This window comes from Gorilla gorilla, chromosome 1 (assembly GCF_029281585.2).
Source record: "Gorilla gorilla gorilla isolate KB3781 chromosome 1, NHGRI_mGorGor1-v2.1_pri, whole genome shotgun sequence".
NCBI lineage: Eukaryota > Metazoa > Chordata > Mammalia > Primates > Hominidae > Gorilla > Gorilla gorilla.
In genome coordinates, this window is record NC_073224.2 from 29390217 (window position 1) to 29411184 (window position 20968).

At 34.5% G+C, this 20968-nt stretch overlaps 1 protein-coding gene across 1 annotated transcript in view; it reads right to left on the reverse strand.

Annotated features, from left to right (window-relative positions):
• The window catches only part of USH2A (usherin), an 843890-nt gene that overhangs the window by 196067 nt on the left and 626855 nt on the right, over window positions 1-20968 (reverse strand). The window contains exon 48 of the mRNA XM_031015607.3: window positions 19817-19929. Coding sequence (XP_030871467.3) covers window positions 19817-19929 — 113 coding nt within the window. The remainder of the gene's footprint in view (window positions 1-19816; window positions 19930-20968) is intronic.

The window sequence follows — 20968 nt, forward strand, 5'->3', positions numbered from 1 at the left end:
AGGCTATTAGTAGTTAAATTTTGGGACAGTCAAAAGTTATACGCAGATTTTCAACTGGGTGGGGATCAGCAGTCCTAACCCCTGCATTGTTCAAGAGTCAACTATATATCTAGAGCTATTTACTTAAGTCCCTTTTGTCAGGTGTTTTGTTACTTGCGGTCAAAATAAATGCCCAAATTGAGAAATTTTATAGTCACTAACTTATTTAAAACATACTTTGCTTAATTTTTTGACTCATCTAAATAGATTCTTTTTTTTTCAATAACTCTTTAACTAGCATGGTCTGAAATGATTTTTGGTGAAAAATATAGAACTTAAAGATTCCCATAAGAAATATGTTTACATTGTCATGTTCTTAAGAAAATGTTTGATTTTAAAAAATTGAGTGATAATTTCAATTTAAACCCAAGTAGAAAGTTTTTATGAGAGGCAGGGTTGGTATACAATGAAAGTATAACATCTGATCAAAACTTTACTGCGTTTTCAATGATCTATTAATATTTCATTTGCTGTAGCAAATGAGGTCATAACATAAAGCTGTTCACAGAGGAGACAACCCTGAATAAAATGATTTAGTCTCAGGTTAATGTTACAGAACTTAAATTCTGCACTTAGGTCTACTTGCCAGAAAAATACTGCCTAGACCACACATCTATGCTATCTTTAGTATTTGCTTAATAATCTCTATAAGAAGACAGTAGTTAAAGTTTTTAATAAAGCCCCAGAGATTTGAACATGACATATTCTTGCAGTGTAGCACAGCAAAGAAAACCTCCTTTTTGTGAAACACAAGGTAAATATAAAAATTATAATGATTTTTTTGTTCTCATTGTTTTTAAAAAAATAGTTGAAGCTCTGACATTCAAGATTAGTTCTGTTTTTATGATTCTAGAATTTCTAGCCATAAAAATTAACTAATCACAAATATCTGCAGGGTACATTTTACATATAAAGCATTAGCATTCCCATATATACTTTGGAATAAAGCAAGCACATAAGAACCTTGTCCTTCTATTTCGAAAGTTAAACAATAAAAATCTCACAACTTATGTTGGATGCTTTTTTGCTATCGTGTAAAATAACATTTCAACTATCCCTTTCATTTTAAGGTAAAATATGTCTTTGCAGGCCAAATTACTGGACCCTATCAGAATTCCAAGTGACATCACATATTAGGAATTCAATGAAGCCCAAATATTTACGTTAAAAAGTGGCAGTCAAGATAAACCTCAACATTTTCATAGACTGCTAAAAAAAAGAAAACTATTATTTCAGTTTTGTGGGGCTACAAACATAACACATTCAGTAATAAAACTCTGTAGATAGGAAATTAATGTCACCTATGAGAGAACAGTTTCATAGGTGACTTGTACAGCCACAGCTATTATTCTAAAGTTTTTATCAAACTTTCAAAATTAATTCCACATTCTGCAGATACCTTTTGTATTCTCTGCATAATCAACTACAGAAAAGATTACGTTTAAGTGACATTCAAGAGTTTGACTTATCCACAAAAGCTCGTGAACTAGTAAAGTCTAGAAAATACCACGTAGAGCACATTCCATGCCATTATAACTTCCCTTTCTTGTGCAACATAACTGTTAAGTGAGACCGCCTATATTTTTGGCGAGAACATGAACAGTTTGCTTTTGAGGATTTAATCAAGTACACGAAGGAAAATGATTAAGAAGAGTATTGGGTTTAACATCTGTACATCTCTCATTAGAGCCAACTGGAGAGACAATTGAAACTCCTTTGGTTGCTGATCTGAAAATGAAAGGCATCTTTGAGAAATATGCATCATTATTAGCAGGATTAATAGTTTCATTGCTTTGATGTTTAAGAGTAAAATAGAAGGAACATTCTTCAATCCCAGGAATAAATGTTAAATATTGGAGAAAAAGAGCTGAAGATACTTTTGGGCACTCATGCATAAACATAAACAGATTGCAAATATTTGAATGAATTTTTTTTGGTAGATTTGTTCATGAAATAACTGTTATAGTTTTTTTTTAGATTTTAAAGTAATAGGAACTGAAATTTAAGATACCTTAATACAATTTCTGATAAAAGTCACCATGTCTACACACATTTTTTTCTCTCTCAAATCTTTGGGTTACATTTTCTCATATTTTCTCGTTCCTTCACACACACACACACACACACACACACACACACACACACACACCCCACATACACACAACATTGTGGATTATACTTTGCAAAGTCTCTAGGTTGAATTGTTTTCCTCTGAAAGTAACAGGCTTTACTAGCAGTCAGTTAAATTACAGGTGGATTACAATCTTGGGGAAGCCTGGAGTTTAAAAAAATATATTTTAATCAATACATAATAGATGTACATATTTCAGGGTCCATGTGAGAATTTAACACATTCATATAATTTGTAAAGAGCAAATCAATGTAATTGGCATATCCATCACCTTAAACATTTGTCTTTTCTTTATGCTAACAACATTTAAATTATTCCCTTCTAGCTATTGTGAAATATGTAAAAGATATTATAAACTATAAATCACCTTACTGATCTATCAAATACTAGGTCTTATCTCTTCATTGAAACTGTAAATTTATATCCATTAATCAATCTATTCTTCCTCTTCCTCTCCCCATGACCCTCTCAGGCCTCTGGTAATCACCAATCTACTCTCTACCTTCATGAGGTTCACTTTTTTATCTCCCACATATGAAAGAGAACATGCAATGTTTGTCTTTCTATGCCTGACTTATTTTACTTAACATAATGACCTCCAGTTCCATCCATGTTGCTGTAAATAATAGGAGTTAAGTCTTTTTTTATGGCTGAATAAGAGTCCATTGTGTATATGTACCACATTTTCTTTATCCATTCATTCATGATGGGCACTTAGGTTGATTTCATATTTTGGCTACGGTGAACAGCACTGCAATAAACATGGGAGTACAGGTGTCTTTTCAATATATTGTTTTCCTTTCTTTTGGACATACACCCAGTAGTGAATTGCTACATTATACAGTAGTTCAATTTTTAGTTTCATGAGGAACCCCCATACAATATTCTATAGTGGCTGTACAAATTTACATTCCCACCAACAGTGTAAATAGAGTTCCCCTTCCTCCACATCTTCACCAGCATCCATTATTTCCTGCTTTTTTATTTTATCAAAGCCATTTTATCTGGCTGACATAATATTTCATTATGGTTTTGAGTTGCAATTCTCATCTCTTTAGTGATGATGAACATTTTTTCATATACCTGTTGGCCATTTGTATGTCTTCTGAATAGGCAATAGGCAATATAAATGCCTATTCAGATCATTTTCCCATTTTTAATCAGATGTTTTGTTTTTGTTTTTTTGCTTTTGAGTTGTTTAAGCTATTTATATATCCCAGTTATTAATTCATTGTCAGATAGACAGTTTGCAAGTATTTTCTCCCATTCTATGGCATGTCTATTCACTTTGTTGATTGTTTCCTTTGTTGTGCAGAAGCTTTTTAGCCTGATGTAATCCCATTTTTCTGTTTTTGCTTCTCTTGCCAGTGTTTTTGAGATCTTACACAAATGTCTTTGCCTAGATCATGTCTGGGAGCATCTCCCCAATGTTTCCTTCTATTGGTTTTACAGTTTCAGGTCTCAGACTCAAGTATTTAATCCATTTTGAGTTGATTCTTGAATGTGGTAAGAGATAGGGGTCTATCTCTTCTGTCTCTTCTATCATTCTTCTGCATATGGATATCTAGTTTTCCCAGCACCATTTATTACAAAGACTGTTTCCTCATGGCAAGTTCTTGGTTCCTTTGTTAAAAATGAGTTGTCTGTAAATGCATGGATTTATATCTGGGTTCTCTATTCTATTCCATTGGTTTATGTGTTTGTTTTTATGCCGATACCATGTTGATTTGGTTTCTTTAGGTTTGTGCTATATTTTGAAGTAAGGTAGTGTAATGCCTCCAGCTTTGTCTTTTTTTTACTCAGATTGCTTCAGCTATTCTGGGTGTTTTGTGGTTCCATATAAATTTTAGAAATACTTTTCTATTTCTGTGAAGAATGTAATTGGTCTTTTGATACGTATTACATTGAATCTGTAAATTACTTTGGGTAAAATTGTCATTTTAATAATATTAATTCTTCTAATCCAAGAGCATGGAATATCTTTCCATTTATTTATATCTTACTCAATTTCTTTCATCAGCATTTTATAGTTTTACTTGTATAGATATTTTACTCCTTTAGTTAAATTGATTCCTAGGTATTTTATATTCTTTGTAGCTATTGTTAATGGGACCGCCTTCTTGATTTCTTTTCAGATTGCTTGCTGTTGGTGTATATAACTGCTATTGATTTCTGTACATTGAGTTTGTATTCTGCAACTTTACTAAATTTGTTCATCAGTTCTAACAGGTTTTTTGGTGGAGTCTTTAGGTTTTCTAATTATAAGAGCATGTCATCTGTGAACAAGGCTAATCTGACGTATCCCTTTCCAATTTGGATGCCCTTTATTTCTTCTCTTGACAAATTGCCTCACTAGGATTTCCAGTATTGTGTTGAATAAAAGTGTAAGTGGGTATCCTTGTCTTGTTCCAGTTCTTCCAGGAAAGACTTTCATTTTTTCCCAGTTCAGTACAATGTTAGCCATAGGTTTGTCATACATGGCTTTTATTTTGACGTATGCACCTTCTATATCCAGTTTCTTGAGGGACTTTATAATAAAGCCATATTGAATTTTATCAAATGCTTTTTCAGCATCTATTGAAATGATCATATGGTTATTGTACTTGCTTGCCAAAAACAAAGAAACAATGAAAAAACTCTAAAATTTAACTGTATTTCTCCATATTTTGACTTTATGTCGCCTCAATTTGTATATTTTTATGTTGTCTATCTCTTAACAGGTTGCTGTACCTACTATTATTTTTGATAAATTTGTCTTTTGGGCTTCATACTGAAGTGATGAGTGGATTCCATGCTGCAATTACAGTATTAGAGTATTCTGGGTTTGTCTGTGTACTTAATTTATCAGTGGGTTTACTTTCAAATGTTTTCTTTCTGTGCATTAGTTTTTTATTTCTTGCAGTTTGAAGAACTCTCTTTAGTATTTCTTATAAGATGGGTCTCATAGTGGTAAATTACTTCAGCTTTTTATCTGGGAAGGACTTCATTTCTCTTTCATATTTGAAGGATAGCTTTATTGTATGCAGTATTTTTATATGGCATTTGTTTTTTTATTTCAGCACTTTGAAAATGTCATCCCACTTCCTCCTAGCTTGTATGGTTTCTGTTGAGAAGACTGTTGCCAAACAAACTGAAGCTTTTAAATATGTTATTTGCTTCTTTTCACTTGCTGCTTTTAGGATCCTCTCTTTGTCACTGACCTTTAAGAATTTGATTGTTATATGCCTTGGAATAATCTTATTTTAATCAAATCTGGTCTTCTCTGACCTTTCTATATCTGGATATTTCTCTGTTTCTTACATTTTATAAAGTTTTCTGTTAATCTTTCTTTTAAAAAGCTTTCTACCTCTTGCTCTTGTTTACCTTCCTCTTGAACATGAATAATTCCTAGATTTTGTCTTTTCAGGTAGTTTTCTATATATCTCGTAGGTGATCTTCACTTGTTTTCATTCTTTTATCCCCACCTCTCTGTATTTTCAAATAGCCTGTCTCAAGTTTGTTGATGCTTTCCTCTGATCTATTTTGCTATTGAGAGCCTCTAATGAATTTTTCACTTCAGCAGATGTATTTCTCAGATCCAAGATTTCTTTTTTAATTTCTTGAACCATTTTAATCTCTTTGTTTAATCTGTTGAGAAATGTCTGAATTTATCTTACGAACTATCTTGGTGATCATGAGTTTCCTTAAAACTGTTTGAATTCTTGGTCATAGAGTTCACCTATCACCATCTTGTTCGGGTCAGTCACTGTTTCCTTGCTTTTGTCAGCTTGAGAAGATCCTACTTCCCTGTTTAAAGAAGTTGTATGTCTGCAAACACACCACCGTCCTGCATATTATCAAGGATATGTATCTTTGAATTATTTTTAATTCCCTGAATTTATTAAACAGCAACTTTAGTATATTTTCTTTTGGAGCATCCTCTCATATATTACTCTTCTCTCCATTTCTTATGGATATATGTCTATGTCTTTGCATTGAAGGATTAGTTATTTATTGCAGTCTTCTCTGTCTGGCTTGCTTTGGTTTTTCTTAGGTATGTTTGCATAGAGGTTCTTTGTAATTTTTCTGTTCATTTTCTTTCATATTTTTTAATTCACTGGGTCACTGCCTCCTTTTTGGCACTAGATGGTGCCTCAGGTCCAGGTTTGCCTTGTCTCCAGTAAACTATCAGAATACCACCTTTCCCAAATAGGGGAGGTTCCAAATGGGATATCCTGGTAGTGTGAGGAGGCTGGCTGAGGATTGGTGCCCAGGAAACCTGTGGAGCGAAACTACTACAGTGTGGTGCTGCTGAACAGTCACTCTGATTTGGCATCTCCTTTTACTGAGTTACAGAGCAGAATTTCCAGGGCTGGTGATGGTAGTCCCATCTCCCCACATTGTCTCTGGATGTCCTCACAGAGATAGAGCCCTTCGGGCACTCCTGATGCTTGCTGTGGGTTGAGGCAGGTAAAGGTCTCCTGCCAGGTAACCTAAGACGGTCGGGAAACGGTCCACTTCAATCGCACTTTTCCAGTGCAGAAATCAAGGGTCAGGAAAATATTTTCCACAAGCGTGGTGCTGAATATATTGGGGAGATGGGCATTGTGGATATGAAAGTCCAATTTTCTTACCATCTGCTCAGAGATTTTCACTTCTCTGTGACTTTGGGAACTGTCTTTTCCTCATATTTGAGTTCCGGGATATTGCTGTGATAATCTCAGTTCTGTACATTTGTTTCTGTTTTCTGTGGAGAGGAGTGAAGCCAGCTTGCTTCTATGTCATCATTTTGGAACTGGAAGTTCTTTACACATATTTTGGTACATGAATTCATCAAGTGTTCAGACATTCTAGTTGTAGTTATTTCTTTTTAATTATGTCATATTGTCAGCAGAATTACTATTTTATTACTGTTACTACTACATACTATTGTGCCACCCCCACAGTTGTCATCACTTTCTTCTTTATTTATTTTTAGAGATGGGATCTTGTTATGTTGCTCAGGCTGGACTCAAACTCCTGGGCTCAAGCAATCCTGACTCAGCATCCCAACTAGTTAGGATTACAGATGCATTTCACCCTCCCCAGATCTCATCACTTCCAATTGTCCCTTGAAGTACAAAATACCATTGAAGATACAAAGGAGTGTAGGGAAGATAATTTGATATCACTTACCTTTACACAGGTGAATATCAAAAATGATACAAGTCAGATCAAATTTTTATGAAGACAGGTCCACATTACTATTCTTTAACATTTCATTCTAATATTTTTTCCCAATTTTTTCAAAACATTTTTGTTTGACCAGAGAAAAGAAATCTTCATACACTCTAAGATATTAACCTAAATTGTTATGGATTAAATAGCTCTAGATTATCTGGTTATGTTTACACAGGATTTTTTTCTAATCAATTTGGTCATTTTTGTCAATCATTTATGTAACACTCAAGTTCTTCAATATTATTCCAGATCATGGTTATCAAAAATGATCAGAACACTTTTAACAAAGATGAAATAAATGGAATATGACAAATTTAATTCTTTGCTTTCAAGTCAAGTCATTGAATAATTATCCTACTGAGATGTTTATTATAAATTGTAGTAGGTAAAAAGTCAAAATGCAAAACCCATGTTCTTTTAATAAAAAGGAACACACATTTCCCTCCTTTTGTCCTTGGAGGAAAATGTGGTGAAGAGATCTTGGGACAGCTTGACAGGGAACTCTTAAATTTGGCAGTCTGTATGAGCATAGGAAATAAAGCTTGCTTCTCAGTTAGAGAATTCTGATGGCCAGAGATTGGCCAGAGCAGTTCTGCAATGAAAGGTTAAGCCTAGAATACCACAATATTGATCAATAGCATGGCATAGACGGATGAGTTTCTCAAGAGCCAAGTGGATGCCTTGCAAGATGGCTAGGTTTGAGCTAACTTGAAGGTACATGGCCCAGGACAGTGGCCTTCTGGCATGAGGAGACTCCAGCAGGAAGAGTCTTTGGAATGTTCTGCTCTTTTGGCACCACAAGTGATCAGCTATAAAGGGCAACACTTGTGTGAGGGAATTTGGCTATTCAAAAATTCTCATGAGGACCTCTCAAGAAAAACATACAATTGCCCAAGAAAGCATCACTTGCCAATGGAGAGCTGTGATTGTCAAACAGTGATGGCAGTGAAGTAATAAAATTGAAAGGGAACATATTTGGATAAAATGGAATAGAAAAGAAAGAGTAAGAGGGAAGAAAAGAGCAAGCTACAATTAGGCCTGAGCTTTAGAAATGATAGAATCTTTGAACTAGATGCGAGGCTAATATTTTGATGGTGATGAAATGGACTTTTTAATACTTGATCATGAATCTTAGTTATCAAAGTGAGACTCATAACTAAAAATAATTGGAAAGCCATAGGATGTTCCTGTGGGGTATTTGAGAATTGAGGGAAGGATAGCCAAAACAGTGTGTTTAAGGCAGTAAGTAGCAGGTGAAAAGTAAAGGATATTTTTTTCTCTTTGTATCTAATTGGATTAAGACAGCTCCATAAAATGGTTATATAAACTTAAACGAGGAAAACATGAACCAGGGTGTTAGTGGTGGAAATGGAGAAGAGTAACATATATGAGAAGATGCTCCAAAAGAAAATGTACTAAAATCAATGTTTAATAAACTCAGGGGATTAAAAATACTTCAAAGATATATGTCCTCGATAATATGCAGGATGGTGGTGCATTTGCAGAAGTGGGTGTTGGAAAAGATGATGAGTTAGATAAGAATTAACTTGTGAATCTCATGGTTATGGAAGTGATGGGTGAATATCATGACATAAAATCAATAGGCAAGTGGGTATGTGGGATTAGAGTTTAGGAAGAAAACAGGGCCAGAGATCTTTGAGACATCAGTATGGCTTAAAATTGCAAGACTGAACTACCTGAGCAAGGTAGGGAGTCTTTTTCCTGAGGATACCCAGAATGCATAAGTGGGTTTTTAATGGAACCAATAAAAACAAAACAAAACAATGAATGTTCAGAGAACCAGGGACAAAGTGGCAGTTGAGGGCTGAAGTGAATTAGGAGAAAGAACTGGATTTTGCTGAAAGGCACTCAAAGGCTACTTCAGCGACCGAGCTGTTTCTATGGGAGCTACAAGAGGTAAAGAAGTTAGGAGGAGTTTGGGAAGAAGAGGGAGGTAAGGAAATAAAAATAGTGACAGCAGAGCCACAAGAATAAGCTCAATATTCTCTTTTCTATATATTCTGTCTATCTATTCTGTTTACATTCTATATTCTGACTCTATTCTGTTAAGGTCTCCTTAAACAGAATGTGATAATCAGAACTCATAGCCATCAAATGAGTAATATTTCCTAAAAGCCATGGTGACCATAAGGCTATTGATTGGATCTGTACAAATTGCACTTAGTGTAGTCCAAATTCTCTCTTTCAAGGTTCTACCCATATCCTTTAAAGATTTAAGCAGACAATTTTAGTCCATATTAAAAATAGTCTACAATTGCCCATATTGGTAAGCAAGTTTGGTATACAGGTGAAAACAAGTGATTTGACATTCTGTATCCTTCAGCCCAACACTCTCCCTATTAAAACAAACAAACAGAAATGTGGCCTTAATTTTTTCTTTTAATGTTAAATAATTAAATTAAATGTAAAATATTAATTTTTTCTTTTGATTTTACAAAACTGTAAAATCATTACTTCAGTTGAAGCTATCATTCACTGAGAAAAGTTAGGCAGAAAAAATCAAGGATAGAAGAGATTCCCTGATATCTAATGTCATAGCATAAAAAGTATATCATAGCATGCCTCATAAAATTTGGTGAGGAAAAAAGGAGAATCCTCTTTCTCCACAAGCTCTGACCTCTTGAACCATACTTAACCCCACATTAAGTAATTTAAAAATATAGGGGGATGCCGGGTGCTGTGTGGCTCACATCTGTAATACCAGCAATTTAGGAGGCCGAGGCGGGAGGATGACTTGAGCCCAGGAGTTCAAAAGACCAGCCTGGGCGACACAGGGAGACCCCATCTCTACAAAATAATTTTAAAAATATATTAGCTGGGTGTGGTGGCATATGCCTATTGTCCCAGCTACTCAGGAGGCTGAGGAAGTATTGCTTGAGCCTGGAAGGTCAAGGCTGCAGTGAGCTGCACTCCAGCTTGGGTGACAGAACGAGATCCTGTCTCAACAACAACAACAAAAAAGAAAAAAATATATAGAGATTCATTAATAACGATAGTGGTTTAGCATTCATTTCGAGACATCTAACCTATGCTGTTATCAGAAAGATTTCTGCAGTTTGTGTGTAAGAATATCATTGATCTCATTCAGCATCTAGAAGCAAATCTTAAAACAATTATTTGTGAGTGCTACAAAGACTTTATACCTCACACTCCTCATCAATAACACATCCCCAGACTGATTTGGATGTGAAAAAACTGCCACGGTTCCAATTAAAGACATTAGAAGACATGATCTGAGTTCTTTCTCTACTTTCCCTTGAGCCTCATGCCTGGAAATGATGCATTTTGGAATACTAGCAGTAATGTAATAAAACATCTTTCTTGTTTGTGTTATTTTCTTAGTTTCTCCATTTATGGGGAATAAATAACTAAACTTCATAGTCAGCACAGTACCTAGTGAAGCTGTCAGCTGCAGTGTTAGTCATATTTCTATCAAAGCCAGACCCAGCCAGTTATCTTCATCCAGGTCAGTCTCTACGTTCTCGAGGACCAGAATTAATGAATTAGCTATTGATTAAATTCCACTCTAGCAAATCCACCAAGACAAATAAATGAACTACCCAGGGCACATGTAGGCCATGGCCAGACATGTCCGGGTTATCGATCAGTAGTTAGTATTCTTTTGGGATATAGAAGGAGCTGATGATAATATGACAAGTATGGAAAATGCAATGTAGAAACAGGGCTTGTTTCTGAAGCAGCAGCTTATAAAACTAGAAGGGTCCATTTGATTTTTCTATATTTGTGTGCTATGGAATCTTTGGTTTATATATAAGAGGAAAAACATGGATAAGGGCTTGCACTGCTGAAGATGTAGTCAAAAACAAGGCATAAGTTAAGGCCAAAGACAAAGATGAGTTGTTACACTGCACGCATATAATCAAACAGGCTGGTATGCTATCTGTATGTTATTGAAATATATGAAAGTTAAATTTTACTGACTTCTGAATTTCACCAAAAATAAACAAAGAATCTAAGAAATGTATGGCTTCTTAGAAACCAAATTATTTTACATGCTAGAGAAGTAGACCCCGTCTGCTGATGTTTTTCTGGAAGGATTTCACATTTCATTTTGCATGTTGCTAATATGAAAGATTTTTTAAAACCAAAATAGGAACATAACTAACAAGTATACATTGCCAGAAGTATAATGAAATTACACAAACAATACCATACACACACGAGGCTAACTGCTTTGGTGTTGGTATAATTTTGATTAATGGCTTGGCAGCCTATACTTGCTCATTAGAGTCTTGCCTTTGGAAAATGTTACTCTGCTACTATGGATCATTTTAAGAAAGGAAAGATTTTACATGCCAATATTTGGTTATGAATGATTTCTATCAAGTTTTTGCTAGGCTTCTGACTGGGGGAAAAAAGGAAAGTTGCCAAAGGCATTGGAAGAAAGAAAACTGTGGTGGAGGGGGACTTCCCATGCAGGCCAGTATGGAATAAGCCCCTTACAGCTTATCTCTCCCACTGATTACAACTCAATATCTGCACAAATTATATAAAGTAACTACCTGAGGACTCTGAAAAGTTAACAATAGCAGGCTGATCAGGAGGGGAGACAAAACTTTAAGAATGAATGTTACAGGGTGAGTTTCCCATTTTTTCTCCCCCTCCTTTACTTCCCATCTTTAACCCAAGGGCAGTATCAGTGTGAAACTGTGAACTAGGGAAGCAAAATCCTAGAGAAAGTAAATTTTTTCCGGCTAGAGTATCTAGAACAAAATGCCTTGCAAGCCAGAGAGTATAGGGAAAACCCCCATTTTTGTTTTGTTTTGTTTTGTTTTGTTTTGTTTTGTCTTCTTTCTGCTGGGCCCTGCTCTGAGGATGATCAGAGCCAAGGAGCTGCACTGCGGCAGCTGTGGCCAAATTGGAATCTAAAGCCCCAAGGGGGGAAAAAATCTTTCTGTCTAGAGAAATCAGGAAATGGGGCCTCTATAGTCCAAAGAATGTGGGGGAAGTCCTTGTTACTTTTTTTTTTCTCGAATTCCTCTTACCTCATTGCCTAAGAACAACTCTAGTTATGCAAATTTGGAGGCAGGCTGGGAGGCAGACATTTCAAAAGAAATCATATCATTCTAGCCAAAAATCCAGGGAAGGAAGTCCAAAGCAGCTGGAAAGATTGGGGACATTTCAGAGAGAAGAAAGCTAGAAGCTAATTTTATGAATGAACGAACGCAAGTCCTGACTCAACTCCAAGCTGCACATTTATGGTTGCCTCACGTGCATCGCCTATGCAAGCAGCACAGCGAAGATTTTGAGATCAGAACTATTACATAATTCTACAGCCAAATCCCAAATTAGCCATTGTACAGACACAGAGTAGTAAAGCAAAGTTCATAGCTTTGCTATGCTACTTTATGAAAAAATAGGAACTGACTGTAGTCACTGGCAAAGGAAAACAGAATTTGGAGTCTAAAGCTAACCAGTTGGTAACCTGCCGAAAAAAGTAAATAAGAACTCTAACTTTCTTCAAAGGATTTTAACAGGAGTCAGATTTTTATAACCTAATATTCAAAATGTGAAGGAATCGATCGAAAAATCACCCAGAATTACACTAAGCAATTGAAAGCTGGAGTGGCTATATTAATATTAGACAAAATAAACTTAAGAACAAGGAAATTATCAGGAAGTAAAAGGGCTTATCACATAATGATAAAAGAGCCAGTTTATCAAGACATTAACAATCCTAAACATGTATGCACTTAATAATAAAACATCAAAATACATGAAGGAAAGACTAATAGATCTGAAGAAGAAATAGATAAAGCCACAAGGACATTTGGAGACTTCAACACCATTCTCACAATAACTGATAAAACAAGCAGGCAGAAAATCAGTAAGTATATAGATGATCTGAACACCATTATCACTCAACTTGATCTAATTGACATTTACAAAACACTCTATCTGACAACAACAGACTGTACCTTCTCCTCAAGTGCACATCCATTCACTAAGATAGATCATATTCTGGGCCCTGAAAAAACTGTAACTAATTTAAAAGAATTGGAATTCTAAAATTATGTTCTTAGATCATAATAGAATTAAACTAGAAACTCAGATAGAAACTTATCTGAAAAATCCCCAAATACTTGGAAATTAAACAATCCCCTTGTAAATAATCCATGGGTTAAAGAAGTCTCAAGAGAAATTAAAATATATTTTGAACAAATGAAGTGCAATGCAACATTTCAAAATTTGTGAGCTTTATACCGAAGCAGGACTGAGAGAAAAGAAGAAAGGTCTCAAATCAATAATGGAAGTTTTCATCTTTAAGAAACTAGAGAAGGAATAGCAAGGCAAGAGGGAAGAAAACAATAGAGAGCAGAAATCACTGAAATGGAAAATAGAAAACAATGTAGATGATATAGAAAATAAATAAAGCCAAAAATGGTTCTTTGAAAAGATCTACAAAATTGATAAAACTCTAGGCTGAACAGAAAAACTGGGGCACTTACTACCAATATCAGAAATGAAAGAATAAAATCAGTTCCAACAAATTGTTGTTTGTAGTACAAACATACTACAAACAACTTCCTGCTAATAAATTTGACAAATTTGATTAAATTAACCTATTTTCTGCACCCACAAGATGACTAAACTCACTGGAGAATAAATTGCCAAATATCATACATTATTAAGGGAATTGAATTCCAAGTTAAAAAACCTTCCATCAAAGAAAAACTCCAGGCAAATATGGGTTTCACTGGTGAATTTTACCAAGATTTAAGAAATAATAACACTTTTGTACAATCTCTTCCACAAAATAGAAAAGAAGGAAATGCTTCCCAAGTTAGTATGAGACAAGAAATTACCATGATACCCAATCCAGGCAAAGGTATTACAAGAAAATCAAACACAGTCCAATATATTTTATGAACACAGATGAACATTTTCTATAAGATAATAGTATATTGCATCCCCCAATATATGAAGAAGAAAATATATCACAACGAAGTTGTGGTTATCCAGCGAATACAGACTAGTTCAATAATTTAAAATCAGTAAATATAATCGATCATAGTACAAATTTAAAATGTCAAAAAAGCATTTGACAGATTTCCATGTCCATTTATAATGAAAACTGTCAGCAAATTAAAAATAAAAAGTAAGTTCTTCAACGTGATAAAAGGCATGGCTAAAAATTTCATACATAAGATCACTTCTAACGGTAAAAGACTGAAAGTTTTCTTTCAAAGATTGGGAACAAGTCAAGGGTATGCTCTTATCACGTTATTAAACTATCCAGTGCAATAAGGCAGGAAAAAGAAATAAAAGACATACTGATTGGAAATGAAAAAAATAAACAGTTTCTCTTTGTAGAAGATCTATATAGACTAGGGAATTACAAAAAAGCTCTTAAGACTTATAAGGAGTTTAGCAAGTTTGCTGGATGTAAGCTCACTATTCCAAAATTAATTGTTTTTCTACACACTAGCAACAATTGGATTTGAATTTGTTTTAAAGAAACATTAATAATAGCACCCCCCAAATAAGTAATTAGGTATAAATTTAATAAAATATGTGCAGTATTTGCATACTGGATTATATAAAACACTGATAAAATAAAGGAAAGAAGATGCAAATAAATGAGCAACAGTGTGTTCTTGAATCAGAACATTTGATATTGTTAAGATGTCAATTCTCTCCCAATTGATCCACAAATTCAATGCAGTTCTAATCAAAATCACATGTTTTGTAGATATCAATGACCTGTTTCTGAAATTTATATGGACAGGCAAAGTAGTGAGAAAGGCCAAAATGATTTTTATAAAGGTCAAAGTTGGAGGACTCATACGATGTGATTTGACAGCTTACTATAGAGCTGTAGTAATCAAGATTGTGCGATATTGGTATAGATATACATACTGATAAACTGAACATAAAAGAGAGTCCAAAAATGGCCTACAAACATGTTTAAATTGATTTTTGACAAAAATCTAAAAATATTCAATAAAGAAAAGATAATCTTTCCAAAAATTTTGTTGATACTATTAAATACTTACATGCCCAAAAAAATTAACCTTGACTCATGCCTCAGTGTATACAAAAATTAACACAAAACCAATCATAGACATAAATTCAACATGTAAACATACAAATGTTCTAGGGAATAGACAAGAAAAAGTCTCTGTGACATTAACTCAGGCAAAAAGTTCTTAGATAAAATACCAGATGCACAAACCATAAAGGAAAAAGTAACAAATCTAACTCTCTGGAAAGTTAAAACTCTTTCTCTTAAAAACACACAAATAAGATAATTGAAAACAAATCATAAGGTAGAGAAAAAAATCTGTAAATCACATATGTGACAAAAACTCAAATCCAAAATATATTTAAAAAATGTTCAAAACTCAAAAAATAAGAAAACAATCTAATTAACAAATTTGCAGAAGATTTGGAGATACCGTTTCCCAGAGTAAACAAATGCCAAAGTGCATGCAAAAAGCAATTGCAAAGCTTATCAGTATCATTAGTCATTAGGGAAAATGTAATTTAAGACCATAATAACACACCACAAACATCTATTAAAATGACTTTTTAAAAAATAAGAGGAAAACACCTCATAGTATCTCAAGTTCCAGCAAAAATGTAGAGCAACTTGAACTCTCATACAATGCTAGTAGGAATGAAAGATGTTACAGTCACTTTGTAAATCAGTCTGGCAGTTTCTTTATGACTCAGCAATCCAACTCCCGGGTATTTACCCACATGAAATGAAAATATATCTTCACACAAAAACCTGTATATAGATGTTTTATAGCAACTTTAATCGTGGTCACGGAGAACTGAAAATTATCCAAACTGTGCACAAACTGTAGAACTTTCATATAATGGAATCTTACTCAGCAACAAAAACTGACAACTACTAGTATGTATACAACTGCTAGTATGTATACAATAAGATGGACAAATCTTAAATGCATTATGCTAACTAAAAGAAGCCATTTGAATGGCTACATATTATGTGATCCATTTACATGACAATATGGAAAAGGCAGAATTATACATAACAAAACATGGCAGTGTTTGCTTAGTTTTAGGAAGGATAGAAGAGGAGTTAGCAATAAAGGAGACCGACAACATGATGCTGCTTCATATCTTGATTGCGGTAGTGTCTGTTCTTCCTGGCAGCTTTTTGGATGTGCTTTTTAAACATGGTACTCTGCAATTTCCTGATAATATCCCTTTATATGTAATCGCTTTTTAGTCATATTGTTGATATCCAGGGAATCTTTTGATCTGCACGGTAGTACATTGGTTTTGGGATATTTTCTTGTCTTTTTTTTTTTAAATTTTCTCCCTCTTTTCGTTTGATTCTCTTTCGAAGCTCTTATTATTCAAATATTAGACTTCCTGGATGCTCTCTATTGTTTTTTCTTTCTCTCTCTCTTTTAAATCTTTGTGTGTCATTGCATTTTCAGAGACATTCCCTTGAACTTTCTTCAAAAGTTTCAATTCAGCTTTTCACCCTTTTAATTTCCATGAGGTTTTCTCCTCGTTGGTTATTTATTTATTTTTTTAAGTATGCTGGTTTTGTTTCATGGTTAGAGAATTTTCTTTTATCTGTCTGAGGCTATAATTTTTTTTCCTCGCCTGCATTGTCTCTGAATCTATTGTATCATGTCTTTTGTTTATTTTGGTCCCCTTTTTATCTTTAAGAGTGATGCACCAAAAAAAAAAAAAAAAAAAGCTGACTAAAAGCTTTATAGGTAGGTGAGCCTTGTTGATTGGCATACTTCCCTACTGGGTGACCAGAGGACAAGTTGTTTTTACTGTTAGGGATCCCCATATGCTATTATCTGGAGGTATTTTTTTTGAGATCATTCTTTTTTTTCTAGAAAACTATGTTCAGTTTCCTATCTGGAGGTGTTTATGACTTGTCTACTTGCTTTTGAGGACAGAACTGGGAAACTTAGCCAAAAAGCCCACCATTCAGGTTGTAGTCTCACTTTATCACTGTTTTTACTTCTGTGTCTCATCTCAGCTCCCCTCTGCCTAGTGGCCATCAGTTTCTCCAGAGAATAAATGTCTAATCTCCTGGTCGGTGGACTTTGTCATGTGGAGGAAGAGAAATAGACCCCTGGATGCACAGCAAAGATGCAAGAGACCTGGGATTCCAAACACTTATTTGTTAACAGTTGTGTCTCACCCCATGATTTCAGCTTTAAACCTTACCCTCTCTCCTCCTCTTTACATCCTTAAAACTTCTAAGTGCTCAGCCTCTCCAGTTCACTGTGGAAAAAACAGTTTGTTTCCTGTCATTATTGTCTTTTGTCAACCAATATTTTGGTTGTAAATTTCTCCACTGTATTAAATCATTTGCTTCTTTCTGACAAATATTGCTTACAAAATTGTGTTGCAATCTCTTTTCTGTTGTTGTCTCCTCTCTCACTTTCCTTGTTCTTGTTGTATAATACTCTTTTTAATGTTTCTGTCATCAATTTAATGTATTCGGATACAAGCAATTTTTAATAGCAACTAAAAATATTTGTCCTCTGTTATTATGTGCAATAATCTTCTTAAAGGAAAAAAAACCTAGAGACACAGTCACATTTGTTCCATTTCTTATAAAGCTTAGACGTTATTTTTAGTTATAAATAAATATGTACTATCAGGCATATTCTGTTACGTCATTCACATGGGCTTGAGTCATGGGGATGCCAGCAGACAAGAATTTGAAAACATCCACCCACCTAACTATAATTCTTCCTTGAGCTTTTCAAGACTGAAGTCAAATGTCACATCTTCCATGATGCCTTCACTGATAATTCTGGGTAAAGTTTGCTATTTTTCTCTTTATGTTTTTGCACATCTAAACCTCTTATTATAGTGTTTTTTACATTGTTCTATAAACATTTATTTAGGGGAGTATCTTCCACAGTGGACTGGAACTTTGCAAATTTAGAATCATGTCTTATGCTCTTTTGTATTACTTTTGCCTTCTATGTGTGTATATATATATATATATATTTTTTTTTTTTTTTTTTTTTTTTTTTTGAGACAGAGTATCGGTCTGTCGCCCAGGCTGGAGTGCAGTGGCATGATATCGGCTCACTCCAAGTTCCGCCTCCCAGGTTCACGCCATTCTCCTGCCTCAGCCTCCTGAGTAGCTGGGACTACAGGTGCCCGCCACCACGCCCTGCTAATTTTTTGTATTTTTAGTAGAGACAGGGTTTCACCGTGTTAGCCAGGATGGTCTCGATCTCCTGACCTCGTGATCCGCCCACCTCGGCCTCCCAAAGTGCTGGGATTACAGGCGTGACCCACCATGCCCCACCTTGCCTTCCATATTATTATAGCCACAGATGTATTTGCTAAAGAATAAAGGTCTCTAATGCCCATTTAATATGACTATTTCCTCCCTGCATAGTAGATAATACTGTGAATAGGTTGGGGGATATCTGCTGGGGGGATTATAAACTAATTAGTATGCCAAAAATTTAATCAGTATCTATCATGTGTTTGATAGAAGATATACTCAAGCAGACAAGATATGATTATTGCCACGAACAGCTAACAGTCCGGTTAGTTGAATTTTTCTAATTATTTTAACCATTGGTTGCCAAAACCAGTACTAATTTTTTGAACTGATTTAAGATCCAGAAATTTCAACATGTCATAGAGGAATCCTTCAGAATTGAAACATTAATAATAGACTGATCATTTCAGTGTGTATATGTGTCTGTGTGTGTGTGTGTTGTTTGTATGTGTAAGAGAAGGGTGATTCATTTGGCTTAAGCAAAAAGTATAATGTGAAAGCACTAAGATTTCTTTTCCCAGCCTCAACTTGATACAAACGGATGAACAATTTACCATCTTATTTTCAGCTTTGGAAACAATACCAAATATTATTATTATTGTTGTCATTACTAATTATGAATTATAAAGAGACTCGCTTTCAAACTACGGTCATTTCTCAGCAACAAAAGAATAAAGAAAAATAAAGTGATTCTACCAAGAAGCTGACAAAATTGGTAATGCTTATCTAAACATTATCTGCCCTACTAATTTTACAGATTTCTAGCTTTAGGGCACTCTGATGTATATAAATCAATTTTTTTTCAAAAAGATTAAGTTAGAAGTTAGTCATTACAATTAAGCTTGTATTATGCTCCGCAAAAGGATTCACTAAAGGACACATTCAAATAAGGAGACATGTATTTCAAGTATTTGCTTACAGGTTACTAAATAAGAAATCTGAGGCTGGGCAATCAGGGAAATTAAAGATTAAATGCCATTGGATGTCCAGTGAAGATTAATATCTGTGAAATAATACAAAAATTTGATTTACACACATACTTATAATAACCCATTAAATGAGATTGTCATGGCTGAGAGGATACCTTTGATTTTTATTTTCATTTCTTCTGATCAGAGTTCCTTAGATTTAACTGACACAAAATTTTGTACCTTGAAGTGATGCCACGAATTGTGGGTGTTGGTATATCACTTGGAGTGTCTTCCACAGTGGTGATTTGGGTTCCATTGCTTTTCACGCAGGCATATATTGTGCAGACTTCAACCTGCAAACATTAGTTTAGAAAAAATAAATGCAACCATTTTTGAAATACTTACTAACAATAGTCTGAATCCCACCTTCCCTCATTTCACATGAATCTCTTGTATTTCTCTATAGCCTCTTGAGGTTTAATCAATATTCATTTTTGATGTTAACTGACTCCAAATGAATGAGCTCAGAGGAAGGTACAGAATTGGGATCAAGATAATTGATTTAGTAATGGGAATGATGATGTTTACTCTCTGGTTGCAACTATTCACAAAAAGAAAGATACATTAATCTACTCAAGAGCATAGTCAAGGAATGGAAGATGCCCAAGTGACAGTTTGCAAGCATAATAGGTTATCACTGCTCACTGTTCTCTAAATCTATAACTAAGTAGTGTAATGATGGTATCTTCTGGAAGTCTTGACACTGTAAAACAAATAGCCTAAATGCTAATGTCTAATGGAGGAAAAATGAGGCCTAGAGAAGACTTCCAATATGGCTGGGGTATTTTATATCCATTTGTTCCAGATGCAATTGTATTTTTACCTTAATCACAGCAGAAAATCATCATTCATCCCTTTAATTCTGCCACCTAATCTGAATAAAAACCGAGGAAGGTGGAATAACTGAAGATTAGAAATGGGGTTCATCAAGCATTAGTCACACAAAAGGAACACGTTAACCAAGAGGGAGGAGAGAGAAATGAATATGCAAAAGATTGGGAACATCTACAAAGCGATATCATTCTGCTCTCAATTAAAGGATAAACCAAAGAGAAACTATAATTTTTACAGTGCTAATTTACTTTAAGCATCTAATATATAAATGGAGAAGGCAAGCTAGGTACTGATGAATCTTAAACATTAATTCCAAGCTTTTATGTGAAACAGTTCTCTGTTCCTTTGGTGGTTGAGGAAAGGCAAATGGGATTCTTGTATTTACTAGATATGCTATTTTATTCATAGGGTACCTAAATGTTAGTTGAGGCATATGTTCATAATGCTGTATGAGTTGTGTTACTTACTGATGCCATATAGTCTTTTGAGGTATTAATA